The sequence below is a fragment of the Mirounga leonina genome, unplaced genomic scaffold, assembly GCF_011800145.1.
Source record: "Mirounga leonina isolate KUSES-001 unplaced genomic scaffold, KU_Mleo_1.0 Mir_127, whole genome shotgun sequence".
NCBI classification, from domain to species: Eukaryota; Metazoa; Chordata; class Mammalia; order Carnivora; family Phocidae; genus Mirounga; species Mirounga leonina.
Genome location: NW_023270316.1, coordinates 74,912,832 through 74,930,220, shown reverse-complemented (window position 1 = coordinate 74,930,220; position 17,389 = coordinate 74,912,832). Strand labels below are relative to the sequence as shown.

The 17,389-nt window shown below is 41.5% G+C and overlaps 1 protein-coding gene across 1 annotated transcript in view; it reads left to right on the top strand.

Annotated features, from left to right (window-relative positions):
* Nucleotides 1-17,389, top strand: part of ATP8A2 (ATPase phospholipid transporting 8A2) — a 604,495-nt gene that overhangs the window by 424,934 nt on the left and 162,172 nt on the right. Inside the window, exons 30-32 of the mRNA XM_035003669.1 lie at nucleotides 1,775-1,853; nucleotides 16,022-16,083; nucleotides 16,512-16,568. Coding sequence (XP_034859560.1) covers nucleotides 1,775-1,853; nucleotides 16,022-16,083; nucleotides 16,512-16,568 — 198 coding nt within the window. The remainder of the gene's footprint in view (nucleotides 1-1,774; nucleotides 1,854-16,021; nucleotides 16,084-16,511; nucleotides 16,569-17,389) is intronic.

Genomic DNA, 17,389 nt, shown 5'->3' with positions numbered 1-17,389 from the left:
TAAAAGAAAATGTTTCTTTAGCTAGTGAGAAAAATTGGCCAGATGTCAACACAGGAATCAAGTCAGTCATAGGTATCTTTTTTTTCAGACTGGAGAATCAGAAGAGAGAAAGCCCCTAGACCTGAAAGGTATTGGCCAGATGTCAACACAGGAATCAAGTCAGTCATAGGTATCTTTTTTTTCAGACTGGAGAATCAGAAGAGAGAAAGCCCCTAGACCTGAAAGGTATAAATAATCCTGCGAAGGGCCAAGCAGAAGCTGGGTTAGGTGTTGCCAGGATTCTGCAGTCAGGATGGGCAAAGGGGACATCCTGGGGTCTGCCAGTCATAGCTAACTGGCAGAGTGGTTGAGGGCCACCAGTCAGGAGGGAAGACATGTGCCTGGCTTGGAGCAGGTCGCCTGTATTACCATGTTTCTGTCTTAGATGTTTGTGCAGGAGGGGAGATTAGGAAGTTGAAACAGAGGTTCATTGAAACCTTTTAACAGAGGTCAGTGAAATTACTGGGCACCGGTTGTGTGCATGATTTGCTTGGGTACCCCCGGGACCTCGGTAAGGGTGCCAAGGGGAGTCCTCCATAAGAGAACAATCTCTGAAGCTTTTGTTTTGAGCCAGGTATTACTGATAGTCTTCTTTCAGAGCTGCCTTATTTTGAGGAAAGCATAACAGGCACATCCAAGCCTGGAAAAAATAAAATGAATCCTATTGGTCCTAGTGTCTTCCATACACAGGAAGACTCGGATGAATAATTGTATCAGTCCCTGTTTACTATGATTTTATCAATGGGAAGCAGGGCCTTTTGGTTCTGCATTCTTTTTATAAATCTGTTTTTTATAGAGCTTGAGTTCAAAGGCCCTGTAAGATGGGAAGTAAGTTGGGAATGGAGCTACTTAAAAGAGCTGAGAATGCTCTGAGACTTATTTGCAGACACCTTGGAGTTTTTGTTTGTTTGTTTGTTTTTTGAAGGCACAGGTGAAGAGGTTAGGGAGAAGGAAGAAAAAAATGAACATTTAAAAATGGGAAAATCCCATTGTCTTACAATTTTTTTCATTTTTCTGTTTCCCCACCACTACTTAGGATCAAACTATATGACAATCCCCAGAACAATCTAGATTTTTAAAATAAATTCAAGCTGGCTTTAGTATAATAGTTCTGTCATCTCAGTAGTTAAAAAGATCATTGAAATGCATTTGTGAAACCTTAATTTAGAAGAAACTAAACTTTGTGTTCTTTTGTTTGACCTTTGAAGTGTTAAAGAGAATTTTTAAATGTGCATGATATTAACCAAATTCCTAGAAATTAACAAGTTGCTCGGGAGGGATTTTAAAAAGCAAAACAAAAGAGCGTAGGAATCTATATTTAAAGTGTTTTTAATGCTTTCAAAAAGTCCCCAGTTCCTGTCTCTTGTTAACAATTTTGACCTAATACCTTTCTCTTTCTAGATGATTGTAAAAGTCTGTTGTCTTTTTGTGATCCTAAAAAAAAAAAAAAAAGGATTATAATTCATTTTTTGGATGTGGACAGATTGTATATTGGCCCATGTATATGTGCATATATATTTAGGTCTTTGCAGCAAGGTAATATTATCTGGAGACAGTCCAGTCATTTGTATGTAAAAATGAGGAAATCGGTATTTTTTTAACTTCAAGAATAATACGCTACTTCTGGAGCGACGCAGCCCACTGCCAGTATCCTTCACAATGAGGCGTTTGTTGAGTTGCACAGAGGTCAAGAGTTGTGGGCAGCTCCTGACTCCCTTGGTTTGTTTTCCCTTAGGTTTTCTGGGGTCACTGCATCAACGCCTTGGTCCACTCCCTCATCCTCTTCTGGTTTCCCATGAAAGCGCTGGAGCATGGTAACGGCTTCATGATCTCAACTGCCAGCAAGTAGCTCTGCAGTCCCTCTGGTGCCAGTTGTTCACAATTTTTTTTTCCCAGTTCTGCAGACCGAGAGATCACAAGAACACATTTTAGAAGAAAAACATACCTAAAATCTAATGAGAGCTCGGGCTCAGTTTATAGCTTGTAGGTTTCATCCATTCTGGCTCTGAGAGCCCATTTTCTTTCCAGTTGCCTGGAGAGTTTAAATGCTAGAAATTCTAAACTGTATTTTTAATAACTGTTTGAGTCGAGGATCTTGAAGCAAAGCACTGTACTATAATGAAACATCGATGCCTCTCGTCCACGAGTTTGACATTTTCTGTAAATTTCTTGGGCTTTCATTTTCCAACCTCACATACCTCTATGCAGAAGCACTCAAATCTTGTGAGAGTCTAACCTTACACCTAGTTTCTTGAAAAAGTCTCCTTTCCTTGACATACACTTTTCAAGCAACCTTTTAAATTTTGAGGCCTGATTCTCCCCGCTGGTTTTAGTCTTTCCTCCAGCTGGAAGAGGACGTGTGAGAAACATGGCTGCCCGTATTTGCTCACACTCCTGAATACACCCAAAAGGTTGCCTCCTAAAGAGACGCATCTTTTCGTCTCAGAAAAGGGAAATGGATCATGAGAACGCTCCTCTTTCATCCCTCTCAAATAGTAATAATCCCCTAGGGAAAAATTACTCCAAATGTTGACTAGACAAGGCCTTTTATTGTTCAGAGAACCAGAGACTATAAAGCTTCCAAGCCTCTTTGTTTCTGTGTCAATCTGTTTTGTGCTTCAAACAGAAATGGTTCATCCTCACTGATATTCTTTAACCTATTAAATACCGACAGAGAAAATGCATGCACAGCCAATTTATTACACCCTATGACCTGTTCTTTGAGTTTCATCCGACCTCCTTTTCCTTCAAGGGTCCCTAAGTCTCTAGATCAAGAAATAAAATGTTCTGCTTCTAACCGCGCGCCCCCCCCCCCCCGCCACAACATGGGCCATCCTAGCAAAATCATGTCCTTTGAACTCTAAAGCTTTCCTGTGATTCATCTTTGCTCAATGTGGATTTTTATTTATTTCGAGTGAGTAGGGGCTACAAATAGAAGAGTGTTGAATGTGGTTTGTTTTAGAAGCTCCGCCAGTTTGGTGATATAAGCTGCCATCACTGTAGCAGGATGGACTGGGGATGGGAAGCAATTTGTCTGATGAGCTTAAGAACAATTTGGACAGCTGTCCTCTTATCCCTGAGCCCATACTTAGGAAGACACAGGGACCAGCATGGACTGGACCACAAGTACCATCTCCAGGCCCCTTACCCTTCTTATCTAGACATTGCACTCTGGTCCTAAATCCAAAGTGCTTGCCTTTGGACTCTCAGAAGATTTATAAGATGGTCATTGAATTGCTACTAATGTGGTCCATTCTGCAGTAGAGGAAATGGTTTTCCAATCCTGGAGTTAGGATTATGCGCTTTGAAATTGCAGCTTGCTGTTCATGGTGGAATTGCTACAGTCTCCCTAGATGCCACTATGTAAATCTGTTCATTCACCTGAAATATCCTGCGTTTAAAAGCAGAAAGACTCCCAAAAGTTACTAATTTACCTGAGAGATAACACCAAGTGAATTTCAAGTCCATTTCTGCCACCGTTATCCATGTCCCTCAAATTTGGCAATTTGCCTAGTAGCCAGCCCATAGGATGAGTTTTTCCAGTTTGTATTATCATCACTATCATCATCAATGCCATTATTTCATTGTATGTATTAAGCCTTTGGCATAGAGATTTTCTTTTAATTATGTTGTAAACATTAACCCATTGAGTAAAAATGTGTAAGATGAAATAAATTGCAAATATTAATTATATTTGGCAGAGAATTATAGAAGGCCATTGGTGTGCTTGTTCATTAGTTGGCTTCCTCCAGCAAATGAATATTTTAGAATTAATTTCTAAATTCTATTAATGCATAGCAAAGATGATTGCATCATTGCTCATTAACCTTATTCATGTAATATTTATGTCTAAGAGACTGTGGATTCTAAGGGTGAAAAGTGAATGAATCAATGTGGGTCTTACCGTCAAAGAGTTTGTGGTCTGGTAGGGAAACTAGATTCATGCATGGAAACTTCTAGTACAAAGTAGAAAATAATTGCCTCAAGTAAAATACAGATAATGTGCTGTGGGATTTCAGAGAGCTGAGAGAAAACTGCTTTTCATCTGGGATTATTAATAACTTAATAGAAGAGGTAATATCCAGGCTTAGCCTGGAAGTCCAAGTAGGATCGAGATGTGTAAGAATGGAAGGAAGAGCCAAACAAAGTGGGGAATATCAGGGCAGATGTGGAAAGCTGCGAGGAGTTGATCCCTGCAAGGGTGGAAGACAGGAAGAGGTTTGAGAAGGTGGGTGAAAGCTGGACAGCACAGGGTTTTGAATGTGAGGTTAAGAGGTCAGGACTTAAGATGTTAGATGAAGAGTTAGGTGAAGAGAACAGTAGAGGGAGAGGGAGAAGCAGGCTCCCCGCCAAGCAGGGAGCCCGATGCGGGGCTTGATCCCGGGACCTGGAGATCATGACCTGAGCGGAAGGCAGATGCTTAACTATCGGAGCCACCCAGGTGCCCCCAGCCTAGATTTTAGATCAAGGAGACTACCATGATCAGAGGCTTTTGGGGGAATGAATGTATCATGTCTGATAAGGTGAATGGTAGAAGGAGAACTAGAGGCAAGAACACTAGTTGTGTCTCCGGGTATTGCAGGGAGCATGTAAGGAGAGTTACACCCAGGAAATGGGAATGTGCTTGAAGAGGAGGGAGCATGTTTTTAGAACCTCTTGATTTAGCAGAATCACAGCATATCTGCGATGTGCCAGACCCTGAGAGTGCACACATCAAAATTCTGCCTCTCCCCCCACCCCCCGGCAGCTTCTGGAAGGTCAGAGCTGATGATCAGGAGGTGTGTCTATCACTGCTTCATGGCCAGTGTGCTGTGTGTCGCGGGGACACAGCCCAGTCCAGTGGGTCAAGGAAGAGGCTTCTCCGAGGAAGTGACATTTATGTTCTTGAAAGATGAGGAGGGGCTGATCAAGTGGGGCAGGACAGATGTGAGGAAAGTTGGGGAGAGAGAGCATTCCTGGACCAACCAGGCAAGCACACAAACCTGAAGACACCATGGGCAGTACTTCCCAAAGTGGGACTGGGGGGTACCTGGATTCCAGGCTTGGTAGGGCGCCCTGATGAGCATTTCAGGACGCTGGACAGCAAATGTTGGTAACCTTCCCTCCTTCTTTCCCCATCCCCGTGCAACTATAATAGATCAAAACATGTCTTCACATATTCCCAATATCCCCTCTGGGTCAGCAACGGCACCTGTAGTCGGGAGTGGCTGGAAAGGAGGGTGGGAGGTTAGGGTTAGGTGAGGGTCATATTAGGAAAACCCGGGAGCAGACTTTTCTCAGTGAGAGGTTGGAGGTAGGAAGACTGCTGTGTAGAAAAACACATAATGTTTGGGAAGAGCATGAATTTTTTTGGGGGGGTGGGAGGGAGAAAGAAAGTCAGTGGTGGAAATCAAGAAAGATTGCAAGTTTGAGAAGACAGGGATATGGCAGCTGATTGGATTACTTGTTTATATGTGCTGATTTACTGTCTTAACTATAGATGAGTTCCTGCTACACTTTGACTTACCATTTAGAATGATGTATCACCCCACCCCCAAAGAAATGCAGGAACATGGCACTGATTTGAGAGGAACTAAGACACTTTCAAGGCCTGGGGGACCCTGATCTAACAGAGGAGTATCTCTGTCCACCCCCAAGTCCCACCTGAAGGTGTCCTCCAGACTCTGCCCCACACCCAGGGCCCTAAAGGAGTTTTGCCTAATGGGCTAAGGTCCCTAGAGTCCTTCATTTCATTGTTCCACACTTTGTGGATTATGTCACAAAGATGGTGAATTTTACTAGGGGCTTCTCTCTCCACTATCTGTGAAGAGAGGCTTAGAGGCTTACATACCAGTGTTGTTCACTTTGGGCGCATAATTGTCGGGAAGAAGTATTTTTGAGAAGGTGTGAGCCCGTCATTCATTCCTTAGAAAGGTTCCAAGAATTTTGCTTTGCTTATTTTTGCGTGGTTTTGGATAGACCTTTCAAAGCACTCCTTTGCTGATGGAGTTTGTGATGATTCATTTTAAGTTTCAAAATAAATTTTTCCACTCAAGCAATTCAGCAAATCAGATTTCTTCCAACCATCACAACATTACACTCAGTCCTGTAGCCTGTCTGCAGCTCCCACCCTTTGATCTGAAAGTGAGTCTAGGTTAAAACCAGAGATGTCACCTTTGCGGGGACCGAAATTCATCAAGACCCTTGGTATCAGGCCGCTCAGGTTTTCCATTGGTGGAATCAAGTCTGCATATTTGAGTAATCCTCCTTGAAGTGGAATGTGGTTATTGGCAAAGGAAAGTAGAATCAGTTTTGACTTAAAAAAAGGAAATTTTCAGATTTTTCTTGATGAAATTTAAGAGGGGGGTGAGAAGAAAGAGAATATACTTAGCAGCAGAGAAAAATTCCTCAAAACATTTGTTTCTGGATTCTTCACAGTCCACACCCTGGAAATCATTCCCACCCCTTTTCAGAAGGAAAATTACCATATGGATACTTATTCTATTGGCACTAATTAAGCAGCAAGGTCTTTTGAGGTTTCTGGCAAAGGCTGTTTTATACTTTTTAATAAATGTGCTGCTAGAAGATCAGTTTTATAAACTGTGCACATGTATAAGATGAAACGTAGCCTGCTTGTCTCTGCTTGTGGCATTACTGGGTCATCTGAGCTTGAACTACTTCTGATCTGTACCTGGTACTGAAAATTTAGCTATTTTATATCATGTAAATCCTAATGACTTGCCTTGCTTCACATTCAGCTAAGTTTGGGCAAGACTGCCGTTGTTCTCTGAGACTGCAACTTCTTAAACTCAGTTATTTATTCATTGAAAAGGAAAAGCTAAACGAGCCTGTTCTCTGTGCCGGGCCGCCATCGGCTTCTGAGCCTTCCGTAGGGAGCCCATATTGCGCGAGTGAATACGGCCCGAACCTACCTGATGGCTGTAGCACCTGGGCCTGCCAGGAGAATGTGCGATTGCAGCCACAGAGTTTCCCAACAAAATGCTGTATTTTCAAGTAAGCCAACATTTCGTTCCCCTTACAAGTCACTACCCTACTGCGCCCAGATTTGAAAAGACCTGAAATCCATGGAAACAATCTAGGGATGAACATTAAAAGGTAAATGGGACAGAAAGGGGGGGTGATTACTCCATGTGGCCTCCGCCATCTGGAACCCCTGCTGAGAAGACAGAGGGTAGTGCAGGGTCTTCCCAAGACCCCGAAGCATGTAGGTGAAGTGAACGGGGCTTGTTCACTAAAAACTAAAAAGATAGAATACTTTGGAAGTTTTTTAGATTTTTGTACAAATGAAACTACAGCTTATAAATCTAAATACCTCATTACTAACCCCATTGTAGTATACTTAAAATAAACCCAAGTTTCCAAATTCAGAACATTTTTTGTTTTATTTGGGCTTGTTTTAAACACAATGACCTCTTGGGGCACCTGGGTGGCTCAGTCATTAAGTGACTGCCTTCGGCTCAGGTCCTGATCCCAGGGTCCTGGGATCGAGCCCCGCATTGGGCTCCTTGCTCCGCAGGAAGCCTGCTTCTCCCTCTCCCACTCCCCCGCTTGTGTTCCTTCTCTCTCTCTGTCTCTCTCTGTCAAATAAATAAATAAAAATAAAAATAAATAAATAAACACAATGACCTCTTGAGAGAAAGCTCGGACATTGTGTTCTGCCTGGCAAATCCATAGCGCGGGTGTTTGGAAACAGAATTGGGCTGGAGGCCCATTGTTTTCATTCAGTTAAATATCTCTTAGGTTTCAGTGTCTCTTTTAATAAGCCCTGTGTTACCCATATTTGAAACAGTCGGGTTTGGTGTAATGCTCTAAGAGGCGTGAGCCAGAGTTCCCCGATTTCACTAACCCTTATAACTTTATCAGGAAGTTGAATTGAGGTGCATTAGCCGGGAGGGACTAAACTGTAACAAACAACCCCCAAATCTTGGAACGTATCCCAATAAAAGCTTATTTCTTACTCATGTCACTGTCAATTGGAAGAGTGCATTGAGCATATTTTCTTATGTTCCATATTTTTTTACCCACATTTTTGATGCTCTGATAATTGGGGCCTTGATCCTGGAGAGACTGCCCCTCCCAGGGCTACTTCGTTCCTAGAGAGAGCGAAGGACTCCCCTGCAAGAATGTCTCTGATACTCATATCAACCAGTCTGGAGGCCACAACCCCAACCATCTCCTCTATGAATTGTCACGCACCAACGTAATATTCCCCCTGCCCTAAATTACCCTGGGGCCAGATACCAGACAACTAGAGATCACTCCTATAATCCAGAGCCTGCTGAAATTATTCACACCATCCAATCCTAAACTACATACCTACCTGCTTTGTCCATTCCATCCCCTGAAAACCCCAGTAAAGGCTCTGGACCATGTTCTCCTTTTTCCTCTGACCCCAGTGCTTTCCCTTGTGGCCTGGCATGGCATCCATGCCTCCTGTTTCTAGGGATCTCTACATACAAAGTTCGTCCTTCACGACAATCATTTCCATGTCTGTGTATCTTACCATACCTCGTTAAAATGAATTCTGGGTCCATTTCAATACATGCATGACCCCTGAGTGCACTCTCAGCCTTCACATTAGTAGGGGACAGAACCAGGAGAAGGAGTGGTTGCTCTTGACCATCTCTGGGAAATGATCCATCACTTCTGCTCATGTCTGATTGGCAAGGACTGGTCACAGGGCCCCACCGGGGTACAAGGAGCTAGGGAACGTTACTTAGCTATGCACCCAAGAACAAGAGATGAGTCTACGGCTACACAGGTGGCTGTGGGACATTGGCCATCAAGTTCACTTTTCATCATTGTTACCACCCTTTTTTAAAACTACCTTTTTAAAATCCATTTTTAGTAAACAAAAGTGGGGGAAAAAAGAAACAGATTGAAATTTGAGTTTTGTATCCTTCACTTTATCCATCAATAATGGCAGTAGAGAGGAGAAAATCCAGGAAAAAAGGCTTATATAACCAGGAACTTAACCCAGCACTGGTTATGAATGTAATTATAATCACTAACACTTGTATAAACTCTACCTCCTATAAACTCTTTCCAGTATTTTATACCACTCTTTACAGAGAAAGGAAAAAATAAATTTTCTCTTGGTGAATACATAGCATTGGAAGCAGAAAGAATAGTTTCAGTTATAGTCCAGGCAGTCCAGGCGTTTGAGCAGGGTGGGTTGTTAAAAGTTTGTAAATGAGTTACTTGGAACTTAGAATACCTCTTCACTCCTGATATTAATCCAGTAGTACCTGGTTGGCATAATACCTCCTTCAAACGTCTGCAGTCTTGAGAGGCTAGGAGTGTAAGATGGGGAAGAGACACCCTGTGCAATTCTGGAATAAGGGCTGCTCTCAACCAGAGCTGCTGAGAGCTCTGAAGCCAAAGGGTGGGAACGGGAAAGCAGGAGAAACTTGGCATCTGCTCTGCAGCCAGAATTCTTGGCAGGTGCCTGGATGTCAAGAGAACAGTGCCCCTCCACCTCAGTTCTCCCTCCTGAGTCATATGTGAGTGAGGTGCCTGTGATTTGTAATTCAGGTGTTCCGTGGATTCTTACTTCATTAAAAATGCACATATAAATTCACCCCATCTGTTTTCTTGATTATTAAATCCTGTCTTCTCTGACCGTACAGGACCATGCTATAACTTTGTCTTCAGATTTTGCTTTTTGTCAGAGCCTTTTCTGGATGCATTCTTGTGGTTTAGTTGGGTAATGATGTAATGCTTTTAATGAGCATTTAATTGAAATGGCATCTTTATAAAATGTCACCAGCCTAGCCCTTTGGAATATTCTGAAGTAAGTTCCTTGATCATTCTGTCTGCTTAGAAAATGAGACATACTTTCCTTACAAATCGTGGGTTTTCCCACAAATATTTTCAGAGAGGTTTTTGCATGCAACCATTTTGGGCTGTCACTACTAATGTGGAGGGTCCATGTGGTTTTGTCCCAGTTGTTCACAATAGTCTGTTTGAGTGACTATTTCTAAACCACATTTGGCTAATCCTACTTTATTTTGGCCCCTGGATCCAAGCAGATTTTGCAAACAATATAAGTCTCGAAGAACAGTGGCACCCACTGCTGTGGGTCAGTGGATCTTAAAGCCCCAGCATGATATTGGCCTCTAAGAGAATGAGCGGACTACCCAGGAGAATGTCCCCAACTCTGTCACTTTGTTTAACACTTTTGATGTACGTAGGAAACACCATCCTTATATTGGGTTTTACATCACATGGAGCCACAGTATTATTCTAAATGTGACTCTGTCTTATTGAAGTAGTTGGGGAATTTTTCCTACTCTTAAAGTTCTTCACTCTATGGAAATCTTCCTATGGACTTTTGGGAGAGGCAGTGCCCTCCTCTCTCATTTCATCTCTCATCTGGGTGAATTTGATCCTTGATTTGCAAAAGGCCGACCCGTCCCAGTGGGGTAAACAGCAGCTGTTTGGTGCAATAGGCAGCTTAATCCTCCTGACCTCTCTCCTGCTCAGTCAAGCCTTTGTGTGCTAATGATGGGCTTCTGTTAGGAAGTGCTCAGCGTCCTGCTGGTTAAGACAGGACAACAAAGGTTTGATGAGATCAACATCTCTCCACATGCCCTTTTGATGGGTTTCTCTTATGAGGGACCTCTTGAGAGCCTTGCACGGTTTGGCCCCCACCCACACACCACCAGGGTCCCACAGCTCAACCCTCGACCCAGCGGGGGAGGGGCGCTCTCCTCCATACCTCTGTGCAGGCTGATTTCCTTTCTGCCCGAATTGTCCCTTCCCTTCTCACTGCCCCCTTCCACCCAAATAGCCATCTCTACCGCCCCTTGCTGCTTTGTGTGAAGTAATGTTCTCACTCTCATTTATATAGATGGTGGTTAAATAATGTTCTGAAGGCTGGCTTGCGGAACTCGAACCACTCACCTGGGTTTGGGGGTTACTTTTTCCCTTTCAAAAAAAAAAAAATCACTTGTGATTTTAAATATCTGACTAAAATAAAAACAGCTAAACTACAGGAAAGATGTTTTCCTGAGTGGATCACTGGAATCATAACAGTGATATTAAATTTAAGTAAAGTGGGAAGAAAGAATTTGTCAGCAGCGTGCTTCAGGAATACACTGGACAGTCTAAATGGGCTTTTCTACACTTGAATTATCAGCAAGCTGTAGCATATTGCTGCATTCATTCACAAATGATTTCTTAGGACTTCTGATCTTTCCTTCAGTAGTATGTTATTGGCAGGATTTAACAAAGATGATGCCCACAGGTATTTGCTTCTAAAGCAGTTGAAATATAACCGTAAGAGAACAATCCATTCTGTGGGAATTTCCCCAACGTGGTGTACAGAGTGATGACTTGTGACTTGTCTAAAGGATGCTATCTTTTTGAGACTTTTGGCGTGTCCCAGAATCTCAAGTAGGTTTAGGAGTTTCTCCTTCAAGGAATAAATTCTTTCCAGATGTATGAGTTTGTAGTGGGGCAGGAGATACTCTTTCCTCAGCAGAAAACTAAGATGCAGTGCTGAGTTATCCTTCCAAAATGATGAACAGAAATAAAAGGTTTATCCTGTCTTCTCTAAAAGTTATTTTAAGCATGTTCAGATTACCTCAAGTGTAAACATTGTATTTAATGCCAGTGAGCATTTTACTCTTTTGATAAGGTAGAAATTAATGCATTATAAGATTCTAGAAGCTACGGTTGGAAAACGTCTTTTAGTCTTCCCTATTTTATTTTCTCTCCACACCAAGTTGTCCACAGAGCGTTCAGTAGTCTTAAGGGTCTTCATAGAGGTCCTGGCCTCATAAGTGAGTTCTTAATCCCACAGGTAATCCCGGAGTTTGCCCCCTTCTAAAGGCCATCTGGCGTTGTGAGTTGCATCACTTTGTATAAAGTCTCCTGTCGATCGATCGTGGGACAACTGGGGGTCACTGCATTCTCTCCTAGTCTGACGGGAGTGAAGAGGGTTCCCTTCCTACAGTAGACACTCTCACGTCAGTATATTCCGTATGCTTCTGTATATTCCAGTTCCTCTTTTGTCTTACCTCCAATGCTATGGTTCTCAGACGGGGCAGTTTGACCCCCAGGACACATTTGGCGACGTCTGGAGAAAGTTTTCATTGTCGCAGCTAGTGAGTGGGGACTCCTGGCATCCGCCAGGTGGAGGCAGGGGTGCTGCCAAACATCCGACAATGCACAGGACAGTCGCGCACAACAAAGGATTATCTGGAAAAATGTCAGCAGTGCCAAGGTTGAGAAACTTGGGACTGCTGCTGTGCCCACCTAACTCAGGTTCCAGGGGGTATCTGCTGCTCCCCAGGTCTGTGCATTGCATTTACTTCCTATGTGGCCCAGAATCTCTGTCACAGGAACCTAATTACCTGTCCTCCTTAATTCTCTCCTGGAAGTTCTTTCCCATTAGATGTTGGTATTTCAAAGGAGTACATTTTAATATATTTTTTTTTTCTTCTTGGAGTTTTCTTTTTTTCTCTGGGATCCATTTTTCTAGCTCAGTAATGAAAACAAACCCTTATTTACAGTTCGTTACTAAGTGCATGACCTTTCTCATGTCATTTGACTTCTCTTTGCTGCCCTAGTTTTCTCATCTGGATTATGCAGATAATAATACTGTTTCATATAGTTAGAATAGCAAAGGAGCATTACGTATACTATTATTACATATTAGTAACTCAAATAATACACTAGTATTACATCTGTGAATAAGCATACAAATATATGTAAAGTGCTCATAGAATCACATGCTCTCTTTTTTTTAATTTTTTTTTTTAAGATTTTATTTATTTATTTGAGAGAGAGAGAATGAGTGAGAGAGAGCACACATGAGAGAGAGGAGAGTCAGAGGGAGAAGCAGACTCCCTGCTGAGCAGGGAGCCTGATGCAGGACTCGATCCAGGGACTCCAGGATCATGACCTGAGCTGAAGGCAGTCGCTTAACCAACTGAGCCACCCAGGCATCCTGCTCTCTCTTTTGAATGTAGAATTTCTTACGAGGCTTAGCAATTTTCTGTTTATGTCCATAAAATCTGAAACACATTCTAAGCCCTTCATATTAGACAAATGCCTTGTATAGTTCATTTCTTTTAGTACATGCATCAGCCAACATTTGAATTATTAGTACTAAAAGGAAATTCAAAAAGTTGTCAAACCGTGACTGTGAACTTTGATTTTCAGTTTGGTCTCATACCCTTCTAACTCTTACATCTGGTCAGCATTGACTCTGGACTCCATTAGGGCTTAGTGTGGGTACTTCAGGGTACTCATGTCATTGTTCTCCTTTCAGGAACATGGGCTGAGACTAGGAAAACCCCCCTGAGCTAAATTGAACAGGAAGATCTGAAACGCTCCAGTTTCTACCATTACTGGTAGAAGCTGATGTAGCAGCGAAGAACACAGACCTTATCGTCTTAGAATTTTCTTAGAGGAACCTTAGTGATAATTCAGTCATCAATCATCGTCTGTATCTAGTATAAAATCCCCATCTTAGAGATGTGGAATGAGACTTAGAACTGAACATTTTAAGGAACTAAATAATGGTAGAGCTGGAACAAGAGAGCAGGGCTGGAATATGGTCTTCTAATGCTCATTGCTGGGATTTTTTTTCCCCACTAACCTGACTCCTCAGCACCTCATTTTCCTCTGTATGCTTTTGTTTCTCTCTTAATAGCATCATGCTTCTTTGTTACCTGTTCTTCCTGTTGTGAATGTAAAATACTGACCACTCAGTACCAGGTTTTAATGTGTCACTCTTTTAATCAATATTCCTGTATTAGTATGACCAGAATCAGGTAAATGATATCACTGTTTACCTAGGTACTCAGGCAAAAACCTTAAATCACCCTTGATTCCTCACATTCTTTTCCACCCCACATCCAAATCCTAAATCCTAACATCTTCAAAATATGTGCCAGTTCCTATACTTCTTTCCACCTTCAGCATAGCTGCTCTGGCCTGCAATGTCCAGTAGAACTTTCTGTGACAATGGAGATGTTCTGTATCCGTGCTGTCCTATATAGTAGTCACTAGCCGCCTGTGGCCATTGAGTGTTTGAAATGTGACTGTGACTGAGGAACTGAATTTTTTTTATATCAACTTTATCAATACATAATTTACATACCCTAAAATCCACTCATTTAAAGGGTACAGTTCTATGGTATATATCATGTAATTGTGCAACTGTCATCTTAATCAGTGTTTGAGCATTTTCATTGCCCCCAAAAGAAACCCCATAACCGGGGCGCCTGGATGGCTCAGTTGGTTAAGCCACTGCCTTCGGCTCAGGTCATGATCCTGGAGTCCCGGGATCGAGTCCCACATCGGGCTCCCTGCTCGGCGGGAAGTCTGCTTCTCCCTCTGACCCTCCCCCCTTTCATGTGCTTTCTCTCTCTCATTCTCTCTCTCTCAAATAAATAAATAAAATCTTTAAAAAAAAAAAAAGAAACCCCATAACCATGAGCAGTTATTTCCCATTCTGGCCCCACCCCCAAAAAACTCCCACCTCCTGACAATCGCTAGTCTACTTTCTGTCTCTGTAGATTTGCCTCTTCTGAACAGTTCAAGAAGTAGAATCCTACAATAGATGGCCTTTTGTGACTGGCTTCTTTCACTTAGCACAAGATTTTCAAAGTTCACCCATGTTAAGCATGTTTCAGTGTTTCATTCCTATTTATTGCTCAATAATGGAAGAATAGGTGTTTTGAACTTTTTCCTTCCTTTCCTTTTAATGAAATTCTGCCTAAGTTTCAAGTGTCTCCTCTAAATTTCCAGATCATTCCTTTGTAAGTCGGTGGCCATCTCTCTCTGTTCTCATTGGATAATTCTTATGTTCCCCAGCAGCAGTCTCTTAGTTTAGGTGTATAGTTAATACAGCCCATAATGTCACTTTGCAGTTCTTCTTTCCTTCTATCCACAAATATACTTATCTAGAATCAGGAGAAAGGCCATGCCCTGGAGCTTGATCTATGGCCCCACAGTGACCAGATTCTGCCTATGATGCTACTTGGTCATTTTGGTGTTGTAGAAAACTAAACAGATCTTGAATATTTAATAAGAGTCAGATTCCTCAACAAGCAGATGGGTAAATCAGCCAACCCAAATATGTGTGTATGGCAGCTACTGGGTTGGAAATTTGAACACAAAAATCCCTATAATACTTGGTCTGTCAGCCACAGATCTGAATTTGAGTATAAAAGGGAATAAAAGGAGATTAGCAGTGCCATCCAAAGAAACCATTCCTGATGTTGAAACAGGCTTTGACCCCTCAGGATAATAACCAGGCTTTTCACAGCAGGCTAGCCGATGGAAGTTAGACAATTCTATTAGAGTTTTCAGCCTTAGTGATTGTTTTATACATTGTAAGAGCCATCCATAAAAAGGAAAAAAGTGGAAAAGATAAGAAAATTAAAGCTTCAAAATTCTAGTTGTATTATCTAGATGTCTCACTGGATTGCTTGCATTCCCCCAATTTATAGACTTCAGAAGTTCATGCAATTGCGTATGAGAACATGAGTAGTGAATATCCCCCAAGATTCTCTGAGTTCAGTAATTATGAATTGATTTGTATTCACGTAGTTATCTTCCTTTATTGGTCCATAATTCCAATTTGCAAAAATTAAAAATAAATAGTAAAAGAGCACTCATAAAAAGTCTAATGCTGCTATTAATAAAGATAATTATGTTCTTACTCTTCCCTTTGTTTAACCCCACAAAGGCAGATTTTAATCTTTATAAAAATGTAAATTTCAATACAGATCAAGTATTTGGTTCAGTTTATTAGAAACCTGATTTTGTTTGTTTGCTTCATTTGGAGAAAATATAAGATGAAAAATATTCACAGAAAGAGGAGGCATTAGAATCACAGATGATGCAATTTTTGAAATTCCCCTACAATTTGATAAATGTTTCTAAAGGTCTGTTTTTATGTTCTGAACAAAACAGATTGCAGTGCTCTTCCCCAGAAGTTAGTAATAACTTCTTTGTTTTTCAGATACTGCACTGGCCAGTGGCCAGGCCACAGACTATTTATTTGTTGGAAATATTGTTTACACGGTAAGTTTATCTCTCTGTTTACAGAACTGTTCTTAAGTGGCGTACGTGTGGGTGCTGCCTCTGGAAGCCCTTTATATAAGGCCTTTCTTCATATGATTTGTTTTAAATCTTTCAACTCTGTAGTGTAGATTCCTTAAAGCTCAAAATGGTTGTGAAAGGCTTACCTCATTTCCTAACGGAAATTTTGCAGAGTCAAGATTTCTAGACAGGTATTACCAGGTCACCCTGTTCTTCAAATGACAGTTTCACATCCAGCTGTGAAAAAGGCAGCACCAAAGAAGGTGATTTTCCCCAAATCTCTCCAAGCTAAGAAAAGCACAAAAGTGACTCCCACCGCCTCTCGAGGGGAGACCTGGGATTTCTCCTGGAAAGTAATAATAAGTCACCGAGGATAATACATTTTCCTCAATTCTTGTTTGTTTTCACAGTATGTTGTTGTCACTGTGTGTCTGAAAGCTGGTTTGGAGACCACAGCGTGGACTAAAGTAAGTTCTCTCTGGAACTGTTTCACTATCCACTACAGATATTTTGATGGCATGGATCTTTTTTTAAGCCTTGGGAAACCAATCAGCAGGATCTAGCTATCTTATTTAAATTTTGCATGTAAAAATTGTCATTTGATCTTTATCAGGGCAAATTTGCAAATCCAAAGTTTTCTGATGATTCATTTGCTTGGCACTTACTAACAGCTCTAAGCTATTAACAGTCCTCTCGTTTCAAATGTATATGCACACAGAAAATACAGAAGAACAAAAAGGAGAATTTCTAATTTCCATAACTTTATGAACAGGAGACAGTTACTGTTAACATTTTTCTGGATAACATTACAGACGTTGTTCCACGTGTATATTTTTAATAAGATAATGCATTATAGAGCATATAGTTTTGTGATCCTTTTTTCAGTTAAAAATAGATCGTGAACATTTTCCACACCTTAAAGTGTACTTCTACAAAATCTTTGTTCATGATTAAAGAGTATTAAGTTTGAGCAATATCCCATCATTTAATCATTCCCCAATTTTAGACATTTTGGTGATGTACCACATTTCAGGAACATAACCCATGTTTCGTGTTTATTTATCACTGCTATATAAATCGGCTCCTAATTCTGCGCTGGGAAAATGAGGGAGGAGATTGGAGATGCTTGTGGAAGTAGGGAATCCATCAAGTGACAATAGTAATTAATCCAGACAAGAGGCTTGGCCTGGGCTCTTACAGGGGGAGGTAGTGAGCAATGGTCAGATTCCAGAAGTATTATTTTTGAAAAGCTAACAGACCTTGATGATGGATTATATCGTGGAGTGTG